This window comes from Oncorhynchus kisutch, linkage group LG11 (genome assembly GCF_002021735.2).
Source record: "Oncorhynchus kisutch isolate 150728-3 linkage group LG11, Okis_V2, whole genome shotgun sequence".
NCBI lineage: Eukaryota > Metazoa > Chordata > Actinopteri > Salmoniformes > Salmonidae > Oncorhynchus > Oncorhynchus kisutch.
Window position 1 is genome coordinate 24,349,759 of NC_034184.2, and position 15,000 is coordinate 24,364,758.

At 42.0% G+C, this 15,000-nt stretch overlaps 1 protein-coding gene across 1 annotated transcript in view; it reads right to left on the bottom strand.

Moving 5' to 3' along the window:
* Positions 1–15,000, bottom strand: part of LOC109898896 (zinc finger matrin-type protein 4) — a 160,861-nt gene that overhangs the window by 108,901 nt on the left and 36,960 nt on the right. Inside the window, exon 2 of the mRNA XM_031835476.1 lies at positions 5,152–5,256. Coding sequence (XP_031691336.1) covers positions 5,152–5,256 — 105 coding nt within the window. The remainder of the gene's footprint in view (positions 1–5,151; positions 5,257–15,000) is intronic.

Below are 15,000 nucleotides of genomic sequence, written 5' to 3' on the forward strand. Positions count from 1 at the left end.
ATCATGTGTATGTGTGTGTGTGTGATCGTGTGCATGTTATTACTCTAATATACCGTCAGTATAACTTTATGTGAAATGACAGTGTATTGAGAAAGCATACAGTCAAATGCATACCAAGCACATTGGTGTTCTTCAATCTACACAGTAACACAAAGATGACATGGCAGACTGATTTGATATGGCTAGAGAGAGAAGAGTGGCAATACGGGAACAAAGTGTTACAGTGTGGGAGGGAGAGAGTCGAGAAGAAGGAGGGGAAAAAAGAGGAAGGTGGTAGAGAGAGAGAAGGGAAGTGGTGAGGGAGGGAAACGACAGACCACATTTTCACCCTGCACACCCTAACTGACAAACAAACAAACCAAAACAAAGGCAAAGTCTTCTCATGCTTTGTTGATTTAAAAAAAGCCTCAATTTGGCATGAGGGTCTGTAATACAAATTGATGGAAAGTGGTGTTGGGGGGAAAACATACAACATTATAAAATCCATGTACACAAACAACAAGTGTTAGGTTAAAATGTGCAAAAAACACACACATTTCTTCCCACAGGGACGGGAAGCCCCACCCTCTTCAACATATATATCAACGAATTGGCGAGGGCACTAGAACAGTCTACAGCACCCGGCAGACTGTCTACTGTTTGTCAAATGTCTACTGTCACCAACCAAGGAGGGCCTACAGCAGCACCTAGATCTTCTGCAAAGATTCTGCCAGATCTAGGCCCTAACACTAAATCTCAGTTAGACAAAAATAATCGTGTTCCAAAAAAGGTCCAGTCGCCAGAACCATAAACACAAATTCCATCTAGACACCGTTGACCTAGAGCATACAAAAAAACATACATACCTTGGCCTAAACATCAGTGCCACAGGTAACTTCCACAAAGCTGTGAACGATCTGAGAGACAAGGAAAGAAGGGCCTTCTATGCCATCAAAGGAACATAAAATTTGACATACCAATTAGGATCTGGCTAAAAATACTTGAATCAGTTATAGAAGCCATTGTCCTTTATGGTTGTGAGGTCTGGGGTCCGCTCACCAAACAAGAATTCATAAAATAGGACAAACACCACATTGAGAGTATGCATGCAGAATTCTGCAAAAATATACTCAGCTTCCTGCCATCCAGGACCTCTATACCAGGCGGTGTCAGAGGAAGGCCCTAAAAAATGTCAAAGAATCCAGCCACCCTAGTCATAGACTGTTCTCTCTGCTACAGCATTTGCAATTGGTACCGGAGCGCCAAGTCTAGGTCCAAGAGGCTTCTACCCCCAAGCCATAAGACTCCTGAACATCTAATAAAATGGCTAGCCAGACTATTTGCATTGCCCCCTCTTTTATACTGCTGCTACTCTCTGTTGTTATCATCTATGCATAGTCACTTTAATAACTCTACCTACATGTACATATTACCTCAACTAACTGGTGCCCCTGCATATTGACTCTGTACCGGTACCACCCTGTATATAGTCTCGCTATTGTTATTTTACTGCTGCTCTTTAATTACTTGTTACTTTTATTTCTTATTCTTATGCATATTTTTTTAAACTTCATTGTTGGTTAAGGGATCTTAAGTAAGCATTTCACTGTAAGGTCTGTTATATACGGCGCATGTGACTAATTCAATTTGATTTGATTTGTACAACGTAAAACACCAAATAATGCATGCAGAGCAGAATTAGACCGATACCCGCTAATTATAAAAATCCAGAAAATATACGCTAAAGTCTACAACCACCTAAAAGGAAGCGATTCCCAAACCTTCCATAACAAAGCCATCACCTACTGAGAGATGAACCTGGAGAAGAGCCCCCTAAGCAAGCTGGTCCTGGGGCTTTGTTCACAAACACAAACACACCCCACAGAGCCCCAGGACAGCAGCACAATTAGACCCAATCAAATCATGAGAAAACAGAAAGATAATTACTACTAGAATTAACAAAAGAAAATGAGCAAATAGAATGTTATTTGGCCCTAAACAGAGAGTATCCAGTGGCAGAATACCTGACCACTGTGACTGACCCAAACTTAAGGAAAGCTTTGACTATGTACAGACTCAGTGACCATAGCCTTGCTATTGCGAAAGGCCGCCGTAGACAGACCTGCCTCTCAAGAGAAGACAGGCTATGTGCACACTGCCCACAAAATGAGGTTGAAACTGAGCTGCAGTTCCTAACCTCCTGACAAATGTATGACCATATTAGAGACACATACTTCCCTCAGATGACACAGATCCACAAAGAATTCGAAAACAAACGTGATTTTGATAAACTTCCATATCTACTGGGTGAAATACCACAGTGTGCCATCACAGCAGCAATATTTGTGACCTGTTGCCACAAGAAAAGGGCAACCAGTGAAGAACAAACACCATTGTAAATACAACACATATTTATGTTTATTTATTTTCCCTTCTGTACTTTAACCATTTGCACATTGTGTATATATACATAATATGACATTTGTAATGTCTTTATTCTTTTTGAACTTCTGTGAGTGTAATGTTTACTGTTAATTTTTATTGTTTATTTCACTTTGTATATTATCTACTTCACTTGCATTGGCAATGTTAACATATGTTTCCCATGCCAATAAAGCCCCTTGAATTGAATTGAATTGAGACACGAGGAGAAAAGAAGAGATAGAGAAAGAATGATGTGGCAAAATGAAAAAGAGACGTAGGTAGGAAGGTGAGAAAATGAGAGAGAGAGAAAGCAGGAGACTGGTAGAGAAAGTATGAGGTGTGTGCAGTGAGTGTGTGTGCAGTGAGTGTGTGTACAGTGAGTGTGTGTGCAGTGAGTGTGTGTACAGTGAGTGTGTGTGCAGTGTCTGTGTGTGCAGTGAGTGTGTGTGCAGTGAGTGAGTGTGCAGTGAGTGAGTGTGCAGTGAGTGAGTGAGTGTGTGCAGTGAGTGAGTGTGTGTGCAGTGTCTGTGTGTGCAGTGAGTGTGTGTGCAGTGAGTGAGTGTGCAGTGAGTGAGTGTGCAGTGAGTGAGTGAGTGTGTGCAGTGAGTGAGTGAGTGAGTGAGTGAGTGAGTGAGTGAGTGAGTGAGTGAGTGTGTGTGTGTGTGTGTGTGTGTGTGCGCGCAGTGGGTGTGTGTGCAGTGGGTGTGTGTGCAGTGAGTGTGTGTACAGTGAGTGTGCGTGCAGTGAGTGTGTGTGCAGTGAGTGTGTGTACAGCGAGTGTGTGTACAGTGAGTGTGTGTGCAGTGCGTGTGTGTGTGTACAGTGAGTGTGTGTGCAGTGAGTGTGTGTGTACAGTGAGTGTGTGTACAGTGAGTGTGTGTACAGTGAGTGTGTGTACAATGAGTGTGTGGACAGTGAGTGTGTGTGCAGTGAGTGTGTGTGTGCAGTGACTGTGTGTGCAGTGAGTGTGTGTGCAGTGAGTGTGTGTACAGTGAGTGTGTGTGCAGTGAGTGTGTGTACATTGAGTGTGTGTGCAGTGAGTGTGTGTGTACAGCGGGTGTGTGTACAGTGAGTGTGTGTACAATGAGTGTGTGGACAGTGAGTGTGTGTGCAGTGAGTGTGTGTGTGCAGTGACTGTGTGTGCAGCGACTGTGTGTGCAGTGAGTGTGTGTACAGTGAGTGTGTGTGCAGTGAGTGTGTGTACAGTGAGTGTGTGTGCAGTGAGTGTGTGTGCAGTGAGTGTGTGTGCAGTGACTGTGTGTGTGTGTGTGCAGTGGGTGTGTGTGCAGTGAGTGTGTGTGCAGTGAGTGTGTGTGCAGTGAGTGTGTGTACAGTGAGTGTGTGTGCAGTGAGTGTGTGTACAGCGAGTGTGCGTGCAGTGAGTGTGTGTGTACAGCGTGTGTGTGTACAGTGAGTGTGTGTACAGTGAGTGTGTGTGCAGTGAGTGTGGGTGCAGTGAGTGTGTGTACAGTGAGTGTGTGTGCCGTGAGTGTGTGTGCAGTGAGTGTGTGTGTACAGCGAGTGTGTACAGTGAGTGTGTGTGTACAGTGAGTGTGTGTGCAGTGAGTGTGTGTGCAGTGTGTGTGTGTGCAGTAAGTGTGTGTACAGTGAGTGTGTGTGCAGTGAGTGTGTGTACAGTGAGTGTGTGTGCAGTGAGTGTGTGTACATCGAGTGTGTGTGCAGTGAGTGTGTGTGTACAGCGGGTGTGTGTACAGTGAGTGTGTGTACAATGAGTGTGTGTACAGTGAGTGTGTGTGCAGTGAGTGTGTGTGTACAGCGAGTGTGTACAGTGAGTGTGTGTGTACAGTGAGTGTGTGTGCAGTGAGAGTGTGTACAGTGAGTGTGTGTGCAGTGAGTGTGTGTGCAGTAAGTGTGTGTGTGCAGTGAGTGTGTGTGCAGTGAGTGTGTGTGTACAGCAAGTGTGTGTACAATGAGTGTGTGTTCAATGATCACGGAGAAGAAAAAGAGGGAGAGAAAGAGCAGAGAGTGGGAGGGAGAATGAGAAGAACGGGAAATAAAAGAGATAATGCTGGGGCTTAGTCTGAGAGGTACTAGGGACAAACACACACACTCACGGCGATCTGAAAGTGCACTAAAGTGATGTGACGGACAGAGGAGCTGGGAGGGAGGCAGGGAGACAGGCAGGCAGACTGGGAGGGAGGCAGGGAGGCAGCGAGGCAGGCAAGCAGGCAGGGAGAAGATGGTATTTGACTCCCAGGGGAAAGATCTAACGAGGGCAGTGGAGCAGCAAGACTGGACTGGACACAGGCATGTTATCACCCACTCACAGCACTCCGTTATTCATCCATCCATCCATTCATCTGGCACTACGGCCGTGTTGAAATCTGTCTTGTATACTAATGACTAAAACTTCATACTACATAATATTTAGAACATACTGTTTAGTTCAAATGTATGCAGTTAGCAACAAATATCAACATACTAGACTCACCCATCCTCTAATGTGCAATTGTGTTGTTTCCCGCCATTTGATGAGCCGAAAAGAGTATTACACTATCTCTCTCTCTCTCCTCATGGTAACTCCCTGCACCCCCCCCCCCTGATTACCCCACACCCATAACCTCTGTCCTCCTCCTCTATCTCAGGCCTCTTCCCCTCTATCTCTTTCCTTTTGGTGGTGCGTGCATATGTATGAGCGTGTGTGTGTGTCTGTGTGTGTTCGTGCATGCGTGTGTGGTTTGTGTGTGTGTGTGTGTGTGTGTGTACATGTGTGTGATGTAGACTCACCTCATAGTGTGCTGTGCGTTGCGACTCGGAGATGAGCTGGGCATTACAGATGTTGCAGTAACTCTCTGTGAACAGTCCTCCTTCCACCACCCCTGCCGACTTCATCTGAAGACATGCACACATAGAATAAACATACAGACTTAAACCAATGTATCACCTTGTTAGGATACAGTGCATATGCACAGTCAGAATACACCAAATCTGAATACTCTAAAACAAATCTAGTAGACTTGTCAGCTCTGAAAATCCACCAGAAAGTGACCGAGGTCAAGTTACCTGAGTCAGGATCTATTTGATCAAAATTATATATTTTTTGCGGCAATGACAAGGTACAGTATGTATTGATGGAAAGACGTATGAGAAAGGTGAAGTAGGGTAAAGTTGAAAACAACGACAAGCATCATTAAACTCCTGAGCGAACATATGCCAATCAAAGCATCTCTCATATTCTGTAGTTAAATAACTTTCATTTATTATTGATTGACAGGTTAGATCCAACCAACCTGCAAATTAAACATGATCATTTCATCTCCACATTAATTAAGATGACATCACGACTGATAGAACATCATAATCTGCCCAAATATCTCCACTCCCACTGTGGGTATAACATGTTGCATGGAGGTTTGTCTGAGTAGACTGACTCGTTTATGAAGGCAATCGGTGATGAGATTAATTAAATGATAGTGGGAGAGGGAGGGGGGGCAGAGAGAAAGAGAGAGATGGGGGAGCGGGGAGATGGGGAGAGAGAGGGGGGGGGGAGCGGGGAGAGAGAGAGGGAAAGAAAGACATGATCATTACCATCGTTATCTCACTTCACTTTAGCAACAGTGGCTTTGTCATTCATGCTAATAAAGCTTATCTGAATCTGAAGAGAGAGAGAGAGAGAGAGAGAGAGAGAGAGAGAGAGAGAGAGAGAGAGAGAGAGAGAGAGTGAGAGAATGAGAGAGCGAGAGAGAGAGAGAGAGAGAGAGATATGGGGGAGAGAAAAAGCGAGAGAAAGAGAGAGAAAGTGAGAGTGAGAGCGAGAGAGAGAGAGAGAAAGAGAGAAAGAGAGAGAGAAAGAGAGAAAGAGAGAGAGCGAGAGAGATATGGGGAGAGAAAAAGAGAGAAAGAGAGTGAGAGAGAGAGAGAGCGAGAGAGAGATATGGGGGGGAGAAAAAGAGAGAGAAAGAGAAAGAGAGAGATATGGGGGAGAGAAAAAGAGAGAGAAAGAGAGAGAGAGAGAGAGCGAGAGAGAGATATGGGGGAGAGAAAGAGAAAGAGAGAAAGAGAGAGAGAGATATGGGGGAGAGAAAAAGAGAGAGAAAGAGAAAGAGAGAGATATGGGGGAGAGAAAAAGAGAGAGAGAGAGAGAGATATGGGGGGGAGAAAAAGAGAGAAAGAGAGAGAGAGAGAGAGAGAGAGAGAAAAAGAGAGAGACCGGGGGGAGTTGAGAGAGACAGGATGGGAAAGACAAAGAAAGTGTGTGTGTGAGAGAGAGAGTGAGAGAGCTATGTTTATGTTTATTTATTTTCCCTTCTGTACTTTAACTATTAGCACATAATTACAACACTGTAAATATACATAATGACATGAAATGTATTTTTTATTTTGGAACTGTTGTGTGTAATTCTGACTGTTCATTTTTTATTGTTTATTTCACTTTTGTTTATCTACTTAACTTGCTTTCGCAATGTAAACATATGTTTCCCATGCAAATAAAGCCCTTGAATTGAATTAAGAGCAAGCCAATGGCATGTACAGTACCAGATGCTCAGCAGGCTCTGCTCACACTTACTGGCCTGAAGCCAAAAAACATCACTAACAACATTGGACACTTTATGGAACACAAAGCCTTCACTATATCATCCTGGAAAATCCAAGGCCTGAGGTCATCTGACTTTGGCCTAAAGAGCCGGAACCTGGACTTCACCAAATAAATCAGAAATACAGATATTGTCATCCTACAAGAGGAGATGGACCCACTGGTTACAGAGAGCTGGTAGGTTACAGAGAGCTGGTATTCCCATCCACCAAACTAACAGGTGTGAAACAGGGAAGGGACTCAGGGTGTATGCTAATTTGGTATAGAGCAGACCTAACTCACTCTATTAAATTAATCAAAACAGGAACTTTTTTTTGTTGCTAGAAATTCAAAAAATAATTCAAAAACAAACTAAATTTTGATAAACTCCCATATCTACTGGGTGAAATACCACAGTATGCCATTACAGCAGCAATATTTGTGACCTGTTGCCACAAGAAAAGAGCAACCTGTGAAAAACAAACATTGTAAATACAACCCATATTTATGTTTATTTATTTTCTCTTTGTACTTTAACTATTTGCACATAATATGACATTTGAAATGTCTTTATTCTTTTGAAACTTGTGAGTGTAATGTTTACTGTAAAAAAATGTATTGTTTAATTATCATTTGCTTATTATCTATTTCACTTGCTTTGGCAGAGTAAACATATGTTTCCCATGCCAATAATGCCCTTAAATCGAAATTGAATTGAAAGAGGCTGGAGAGAAAGAGAGAGACTGGGGGGAGTTGAGAGAGACAGAAGGGGAAAGACAGAGACAGTGTGCGAGAGAGAGAGGGAGAGAGGGATAGAGAGAGGGAGAGAGAGAGGGGTAGAAAGAGATTATAATTACCATCTTTATCTCACTTCACTTTAGCAACAGTGGTTTTGTCATTCATGCTAATAAAGCTTATCTGAATCTGAATATGAAAGAGAGAAAAAGAGAGAGAGGAGAGAAGAGAGAGAGAGAAAGAGGAGGGAGGGAAAGAGAGACAGAGGGGAGTTGCCCCCAACAACCTTGTCACAACTTAACTGATTAGCTCTAATGCATTAAAAAGGAAATAAATTCCACAAATTAACTATTAAGGCACACCTGTTAATGTTAATTGAAATGCATTACAGGTGACTACCTCAAAGCTGGTTGAGATAATGCCAAGAGTGTGCAAAGCTGTCCTGAAGGCAAAGGGTGGCTACTTTGAAGAATCATAAATATAAAATAGACTTTGATTTGATTAACACCTTTTTGGGTACTACATGATTCCATACATGTTATTTCATAGCAGTGATGTCTTCACTATTATTCTACATTGTAGAAAATAGTAAAAATAAAGAAAAACCCTTAAATAAGTAGGTGTTTTAAAACTTTTGACCGGTAGTGTATGTTTGGATGAATGTTAGCAAAGCCACTACACAACGCAACACAACACAAAATACATTAATTACACTATAATGGTGACAAACGGTGCCGACAACCTCTTAGGTCCTACATAAAGTTTCCCCAACAGCACAGCTTTCTTTTCAGCACCATGGAGTGAATTCTTACCACTGCTACACCTGGCTCTCAGCGGAGCCTTGTCTGGCAGCAAAACAGTTCATTCAGCCTCATTTTCTGCCTTTAAAAAAAAACATTGCTGATATGGCTGAACCGCTTAAACAAATGTGGTTTCTACTGACAATTGAGATGTACAAACTATGGTATAACGGAACGATGAGCGGATAAGAGGCAATCCTGTAACGGCTTTCTTCCACGAAGGAGAGGAGGACCAAAATGCAGCGTGGTAAGAGTTCATGTTTTTTAAAAGAAAAACCAAACAATAACACAAATACAAAATAACAAATGTGGCAAAACCAAAACAGTCCTATCTGGTGCAGAGAACACAAAGACAGGAAAAAAACACCCACAAAACCCAACACAAAACAGGCTACCTAAATATGGTTCCCAATCAGAGACAATGACTAACACCTGCCTCTGATTGAGAACCATATCAGGCCAAACATAGAACTAGACAAACTAGACATACAACATAGAATGCCCACCCAGCTCACACCCTGACCAACACTAAAACAAGGAAAACACACAAGAACTATGGTCAGAACGTGACAAATCCATCATTTCCATTAAGACATTAATGAGCGAGCTAGGACACACATAGTAAATATAACTATTTGTTCATAACTTTTGAAATGTACAGAATTCAGAACATGGGACGTTCTTACAGGCAGACAATTCCCTGAAGGACGCTTCGCCACTGCTGCTCTCCCCCGATTTATTCACTAGGGAGGTTCACACTCAGTATCTGTACTGTAGTACAAAACAAATACTGGCCATATCATTGCAAAAAGTGGTTGCCAAACTTGTTAACTTTGTGACCCATGGAAAATAAGTTTGCTGACACCACCAAATTATTTAGTTGAAAACAAATGTGTGGGTGTTGTAGAGATGTACTGATTCACCGATATGCATCGGTCCCCCTTTCAGATGTTTAAGATATGAATGTATCAGTCTGCAGGAGCCCAAACAGATCCAAATGTAGCATGAATCGATCTTGAAATTGATTAAAACGTCACAAGCTGCTGGTTCACTAACGTTTGATAGAACTTTATTTCCCCCGCCCGAAAATACCTCTAATCTGTTGTGACTGAATTGATACGTCCTCTCTGTCAGTGGCCTATTGAACTAAGCATGTAAATACGTATGACAGTCAGTCAGGTAACATGTGCAAACAGAGTGCAGCTGCTCGTGCCAACATGAGCCAATCCCTAATCTAATATACACATACATATCTGCGCGGCACCTTCAGCATTCAAAATCTTGTAAAATGCCTTCGCAATGTAAAATTATAGGCTTTATTAGTTGGGTGATAACCAATGTAATTTGCTGGGTCATTATTACCGAATGCGCTGTAGAAAATGTTGGTTTACCTGCAGAGTTGTGAAGGCTACCTGAGTGGACACAACTCACATCTTGCTGATTGGACATTGAACTGCTGATTGGGGTTTTCATTTGCCAGGTTCACCATATGAAACATTTTTGGAAGTTTTGCTTTAAACAGTCAATGCATTTGGTCATTTTTACATGAGTAGGAGTAATGTAGTAATTTCATAACAAGGACAGCAAAAATGTTGTGAGCCACACTGTAGGCATGGTCAGAGGTTGGAAGCATGAGTAGAGCCTCCACAGAGTTCCAAACGGTCTAAACAATTCGTTTTTAGACGTGGGTGAAATTCAAAACTGTGCTATATTATTTGGTCATAGCTTATTTCTAAAGGTAATATTGACATATTACTAGCTAAATAAACTAACAATTATCTGCTAAAATGAGAAGATAATCAGTGAGCATCAGTGGTAGATGCTCAGTCTGCCCTATGGCTCAGGTGCCTGCCTACACACACACACACACACACACACACACACACACACACACATACACACACTTGTGCAGCTAACCTTGTGGGGACACAAAATTCAGTTAAATTCAAAATCCTATTTTCCATAACCCCTAACCCTATACCTAACCCGTACTCTTACCCTAACCCTAACCTTAACTCAAAAACCTAACCTTGACCATAACCATAAACCTAAACCCAACCCTAGCTCCTAACCCTGACACTAATTCTAACATTAATTCTAACCTTAAAACATAACACTAATTCTAACCTTAACCCTAAACACCCTAGAAATAGCATTTGACCTAATGCGGACCAACAAAATGTCCCAAGTTGGTCAACATTTTTTTGTTTATTATTCTTCTGGGGACTTCTGGTCCACGCAAGAATAGTTAAACACGACCACACACACACACACACACGCACACCCTTTTAAACAGTACTTGCAGTTGAAAGCATCTGGGTTCTATCCCCTATTGGTTCACAATTCTAAACTTCGGGGAAAGGGGAAGTGGAACAAAATCCAATAATAAATGTCAATCACCCTGCCAAACATTTTTGTAGCCGCTGCAGTGGTGGCGCTCTCCACTACCGGGGTGCTGAAATAGATTCAACAATACTCCGGCCTGATGAACTTGGTCCTGTCCATGTATACCTATTGGGCCAGTATTTCTGGGCGTTCAAATGTTTTTTCCTAGTTCCCTGTTGTTTTGAACGCTTCGCATATGAACCGAAAATGATCATATGTAGCCCCAACCAGTGACCTTTCACTACAGTGGAGAGCCGGAGTGTTGTTGTTTCGGGATAACGTTAGCTAGATAAGTAGCTAGCATTTGGAACAAAGTATTTGGAGAAAACTTGAGTTAACCATAGGCCTAAGCAATTATCAATTGAAGAGTCATTTGAGGTTTGAGAGGAATGGCAGATGCAGTAGCGGAATACAGTGCTGAGGCAGAGGGCTGACAATGAGGACAACTGGCTAGCTACTACTCTGAACTGTGTATAGTGAGCTTTCTGGCGCCCAGAGCTGCCGAGGCATCATCCAAGAGGGTTCCATACATTGCGAAGGAGAAGTCCAGTGGCTACAAGACTCAGGTTGGTTCTCAGATTAGCCCTCAACAACATCATCACCAGACTCCATCTTCATCAACCATTTCCCTGACCACCTTTCTCTGATCAAGCCATGAAGCGTCCCTCTCAATCTTTGCAGGATGCACTCGAAGACCTGGCCTCTTTTCGTTTAGTTTGCTTTTGATGCACTTTGAGATTGTTATGAAAAGGGATATAGAAACAAAGGTACCAAAGATAGTTTATTTTGTTGAGTAGAGCAAAAAGCTCTGACATGTACACTGAAAAAATGTATATAGCAAAAGCAGTGTGCAGGTTTATTTTTTCTTTCATGTTATCTAATTGTTACCATGTACCTGCAACAAGATGATGCTCAGATGTGTGAGTGTATTTTTTTATGTTGAAATTTTGAAAGTAAAACACACCAACAGTCGATGTACCCGATATCAATTTTGATTTAATTTTTTCAAACAAGAAACACTTTTCAATGAAGACTTCACTAAAATCAGTACAAAATTAATACATAATAGCTATAAATAAAATACATACAAAATATATAAAACTACTCCTTAATCATGACCTCTAAAATGTCCATCGGGCATACCTCCCTGGCAGTCACCGCCTTCTCCCACTCCTTCTCCAGTGTCCACATTTGGACCCTTATGAAGTGGATAGGAGCCCACATCTGCACCTAGGGATGATTAGGAGATGATGACCGGTGGGATGATGGAGTGGCAGCCACCCAGCGCCACTACATAAAGAGAGACCTAAGACAACAACATAGCATTGTAGCAACACAACATGACAACATGGCAACAGAACAACATGGTAGCAGCACAAAACATGGTACAAACGTTATTAGGCACAGACAACAGCACAAAGGGCAAGAAGGTAGAGACAACAATACATCACCTGAAGCAGCCACAGCTGTCAGTAAGAGTGTCCATCATTGAGTCTTTGAATGAAGAGATGGAGATAAAACTGTCCAGTTCGAGTGTTTGTTGCAGCTTGTTCCAGTCGTTAGCTGCAGCGAACTGAAAAGCCGAGCGACCCAGGGATGGGTGTGCTTTGGGGACCTTTAACAGAATGTGACTGGCAGAACGAGTGTTGTATGTGGAGGATGAGGGCTGCAGTAGGTATCTCAGATAGGGGGGAGTGAGCACTAAGAGGGTTTTATAAATAAGCAACAACCAGTGGGTCTTGCGACAGGTATACAGAGATGACCAGTTTACAGAAGAGTATAGAGTGCAGTGATGTGTCCTATAAGGGACATTTGGTAGCAAATCTGATGGCTGAATGGTAAAGAACATCCAGCCGCTCGAGAGCACCCTTACCAGCCAATCTACAAATTACGTCTCCGTAATCTAGCATGGGTAGGATGGTGATCTGATCAGGGTTAGTTTGGCAGCTGAGGTGAAAGAGGAACGATTACGATAGAGGAAACCAAGTCTAGATTTAACTTTAGTCTGCAGCTTTGATATGTGCTGAGAGAAGGACAGTGCCATACTCCCAAGTACTTGTATGAGGTGACTACCTCAAGTTCTAAACCCGCAGAGGTAGTGATCACACTGGTGGGGAGAGGGGCATTCTGCTTAACAAGCCACATTACCTTTGTTTTGGAGGTGTTCAGAACAAGGTTAATTAAGGGCAGTGAAAGCTTGTTGGACACTAAGAACACTTTTTTGTAGAGTGTTTAACACAAAACCCAGAAGGGGCCAGCTGAGTATAAGATTGTACCATCTGCATATAAATGCATGAGAGAGCTTCCTACTGCCTCAGCTATGTTGTTGTCGTTACTCCTTGTGTATTTATTATCACTTTTTTATAACTTTCATATTATCTCTCTATTTTCTTACTATTACCATTGTTGGGAAGGGCATTTCACTGTTAGTCTACACCTGTTGTTTACGAAGCATGATGAGAAAACATTTATTTGATTTTCCGACACTTACTTCGTCCATATAAACCATTGCACTGTTCACTCACACACACACACACACACACACACACACACACACACACACACACACACACACACACACACACACACACACACACACACACACACACACACACTCACATAAAATCATCATATACTGTGCAATCGGAAAGTATTCAGACCCCTTGACTGTTGATACATTTTGTTATGTTACAGCCTTATTCTAAAATGGATAAAATTGTTGTCAACCTCATCAATCTACACATTATAATGTCAAATCAAAAACAGGTTTTTAGAAATGTTTGCACATGTATATAAATAAAAACCCCACATGTATATAATATATGTATATAAGTATTTAGACACTTTACTCAGTACTTTGTTGAAGCACCTTTGACAGCAATTACAGCCTCAGGTTTTCTTGGGTATGAAGCCACAAGCTTGGCACACATGTACAGTGCCTTGCGAAAGTATTCGGCCCCCTTGAACTTTGCGACCTTTTGCCACATTTCAGGCTTCAAACATAAAGATATAAAACTGTATTTTTTGGTGAAGAATAAACAACAAGTGGGACACAATCATGAAGTGGAACGACATTGATTGGATATTTCAAACTTTTTTAACAAATCAAAAACGGACAAATTGGGCGTGTAAAATTATTCAGCCCTTTTACTTTCAGTGCAGCAAACTCTCTCCAGAAGTTCAGTGAGGATCTCTGAATGATCCAATGTTGACCTAAATGACTAATGATGATAAATACAATCCACCTGTGTGTAATCAAGTCACCGTATAAATGCACCTGCACTATGATAGCCTCAGAGGTCCGTTAAAAGCGCAGAGAGCATCATGAAGAACAAGGAACACACCAGGCAGGTCCGAGATACTGTTGTGAAGAAGTTTAAAGCCGGATTTGGATACAAAAAGATTTCCCAAGCTTTAAACATCCCAAGGAGCACTGTGCAAGCGATAATATTGAAATGGAAGGAGTATTTATCATCATTAGTCATTTAGGTCAACATTGGATCATTCAGAGATCCTCACTGAACTTCTGGAGAGAGTTTGCTGCACTGAAAGTAAAGGGGCTGAATAATTTTGCACGCCCAATTTTTCAGTTTTTGATTTGTTAAAAAGTTGGAAATATCCAATAAATGTCGTTCTACTTCATGATTGTGTCCCACTTGTTGTTGATTCTTCACAAAAAAATACAGTTTTATAACTTTATGTTTGAAGCCTGAAATGTGGCAAAAGGTCGCAAAGTTCAAGGGGGCCGAATACTTTTGCAAGGCACTGTATTTGGGGAATTTCTCCCATTCTTCTCTGCAGATCCTCTCAAGCTCTGTCAGGTTGGATGGGGAGCGTCGCTGCACAGCTATCTTCAGGTCTCTCCAGAGACGTTCAATCTCGTTCAAGTCCGGGCTCTGGTGCCAGGTTTCCTCCAGACATGACGCTTGGCATTCAGACCAAATAGTTCAATCTTGGTTTCATCAGACCAGAGAATCTTGTATCTCATGGTCTGAGAGTCATTTAGGAACCTTTTGGCAAACTCCAAGCGGGCTGTCATGTCCCTTTCTAAAATGTCTAAAAACTTGTTTTCGCTTTGTCATTATAGGGTATTGTGAAAAAATGATATTTAATCCATTTTAGAATAAAAGTCAAGGGGTCTGA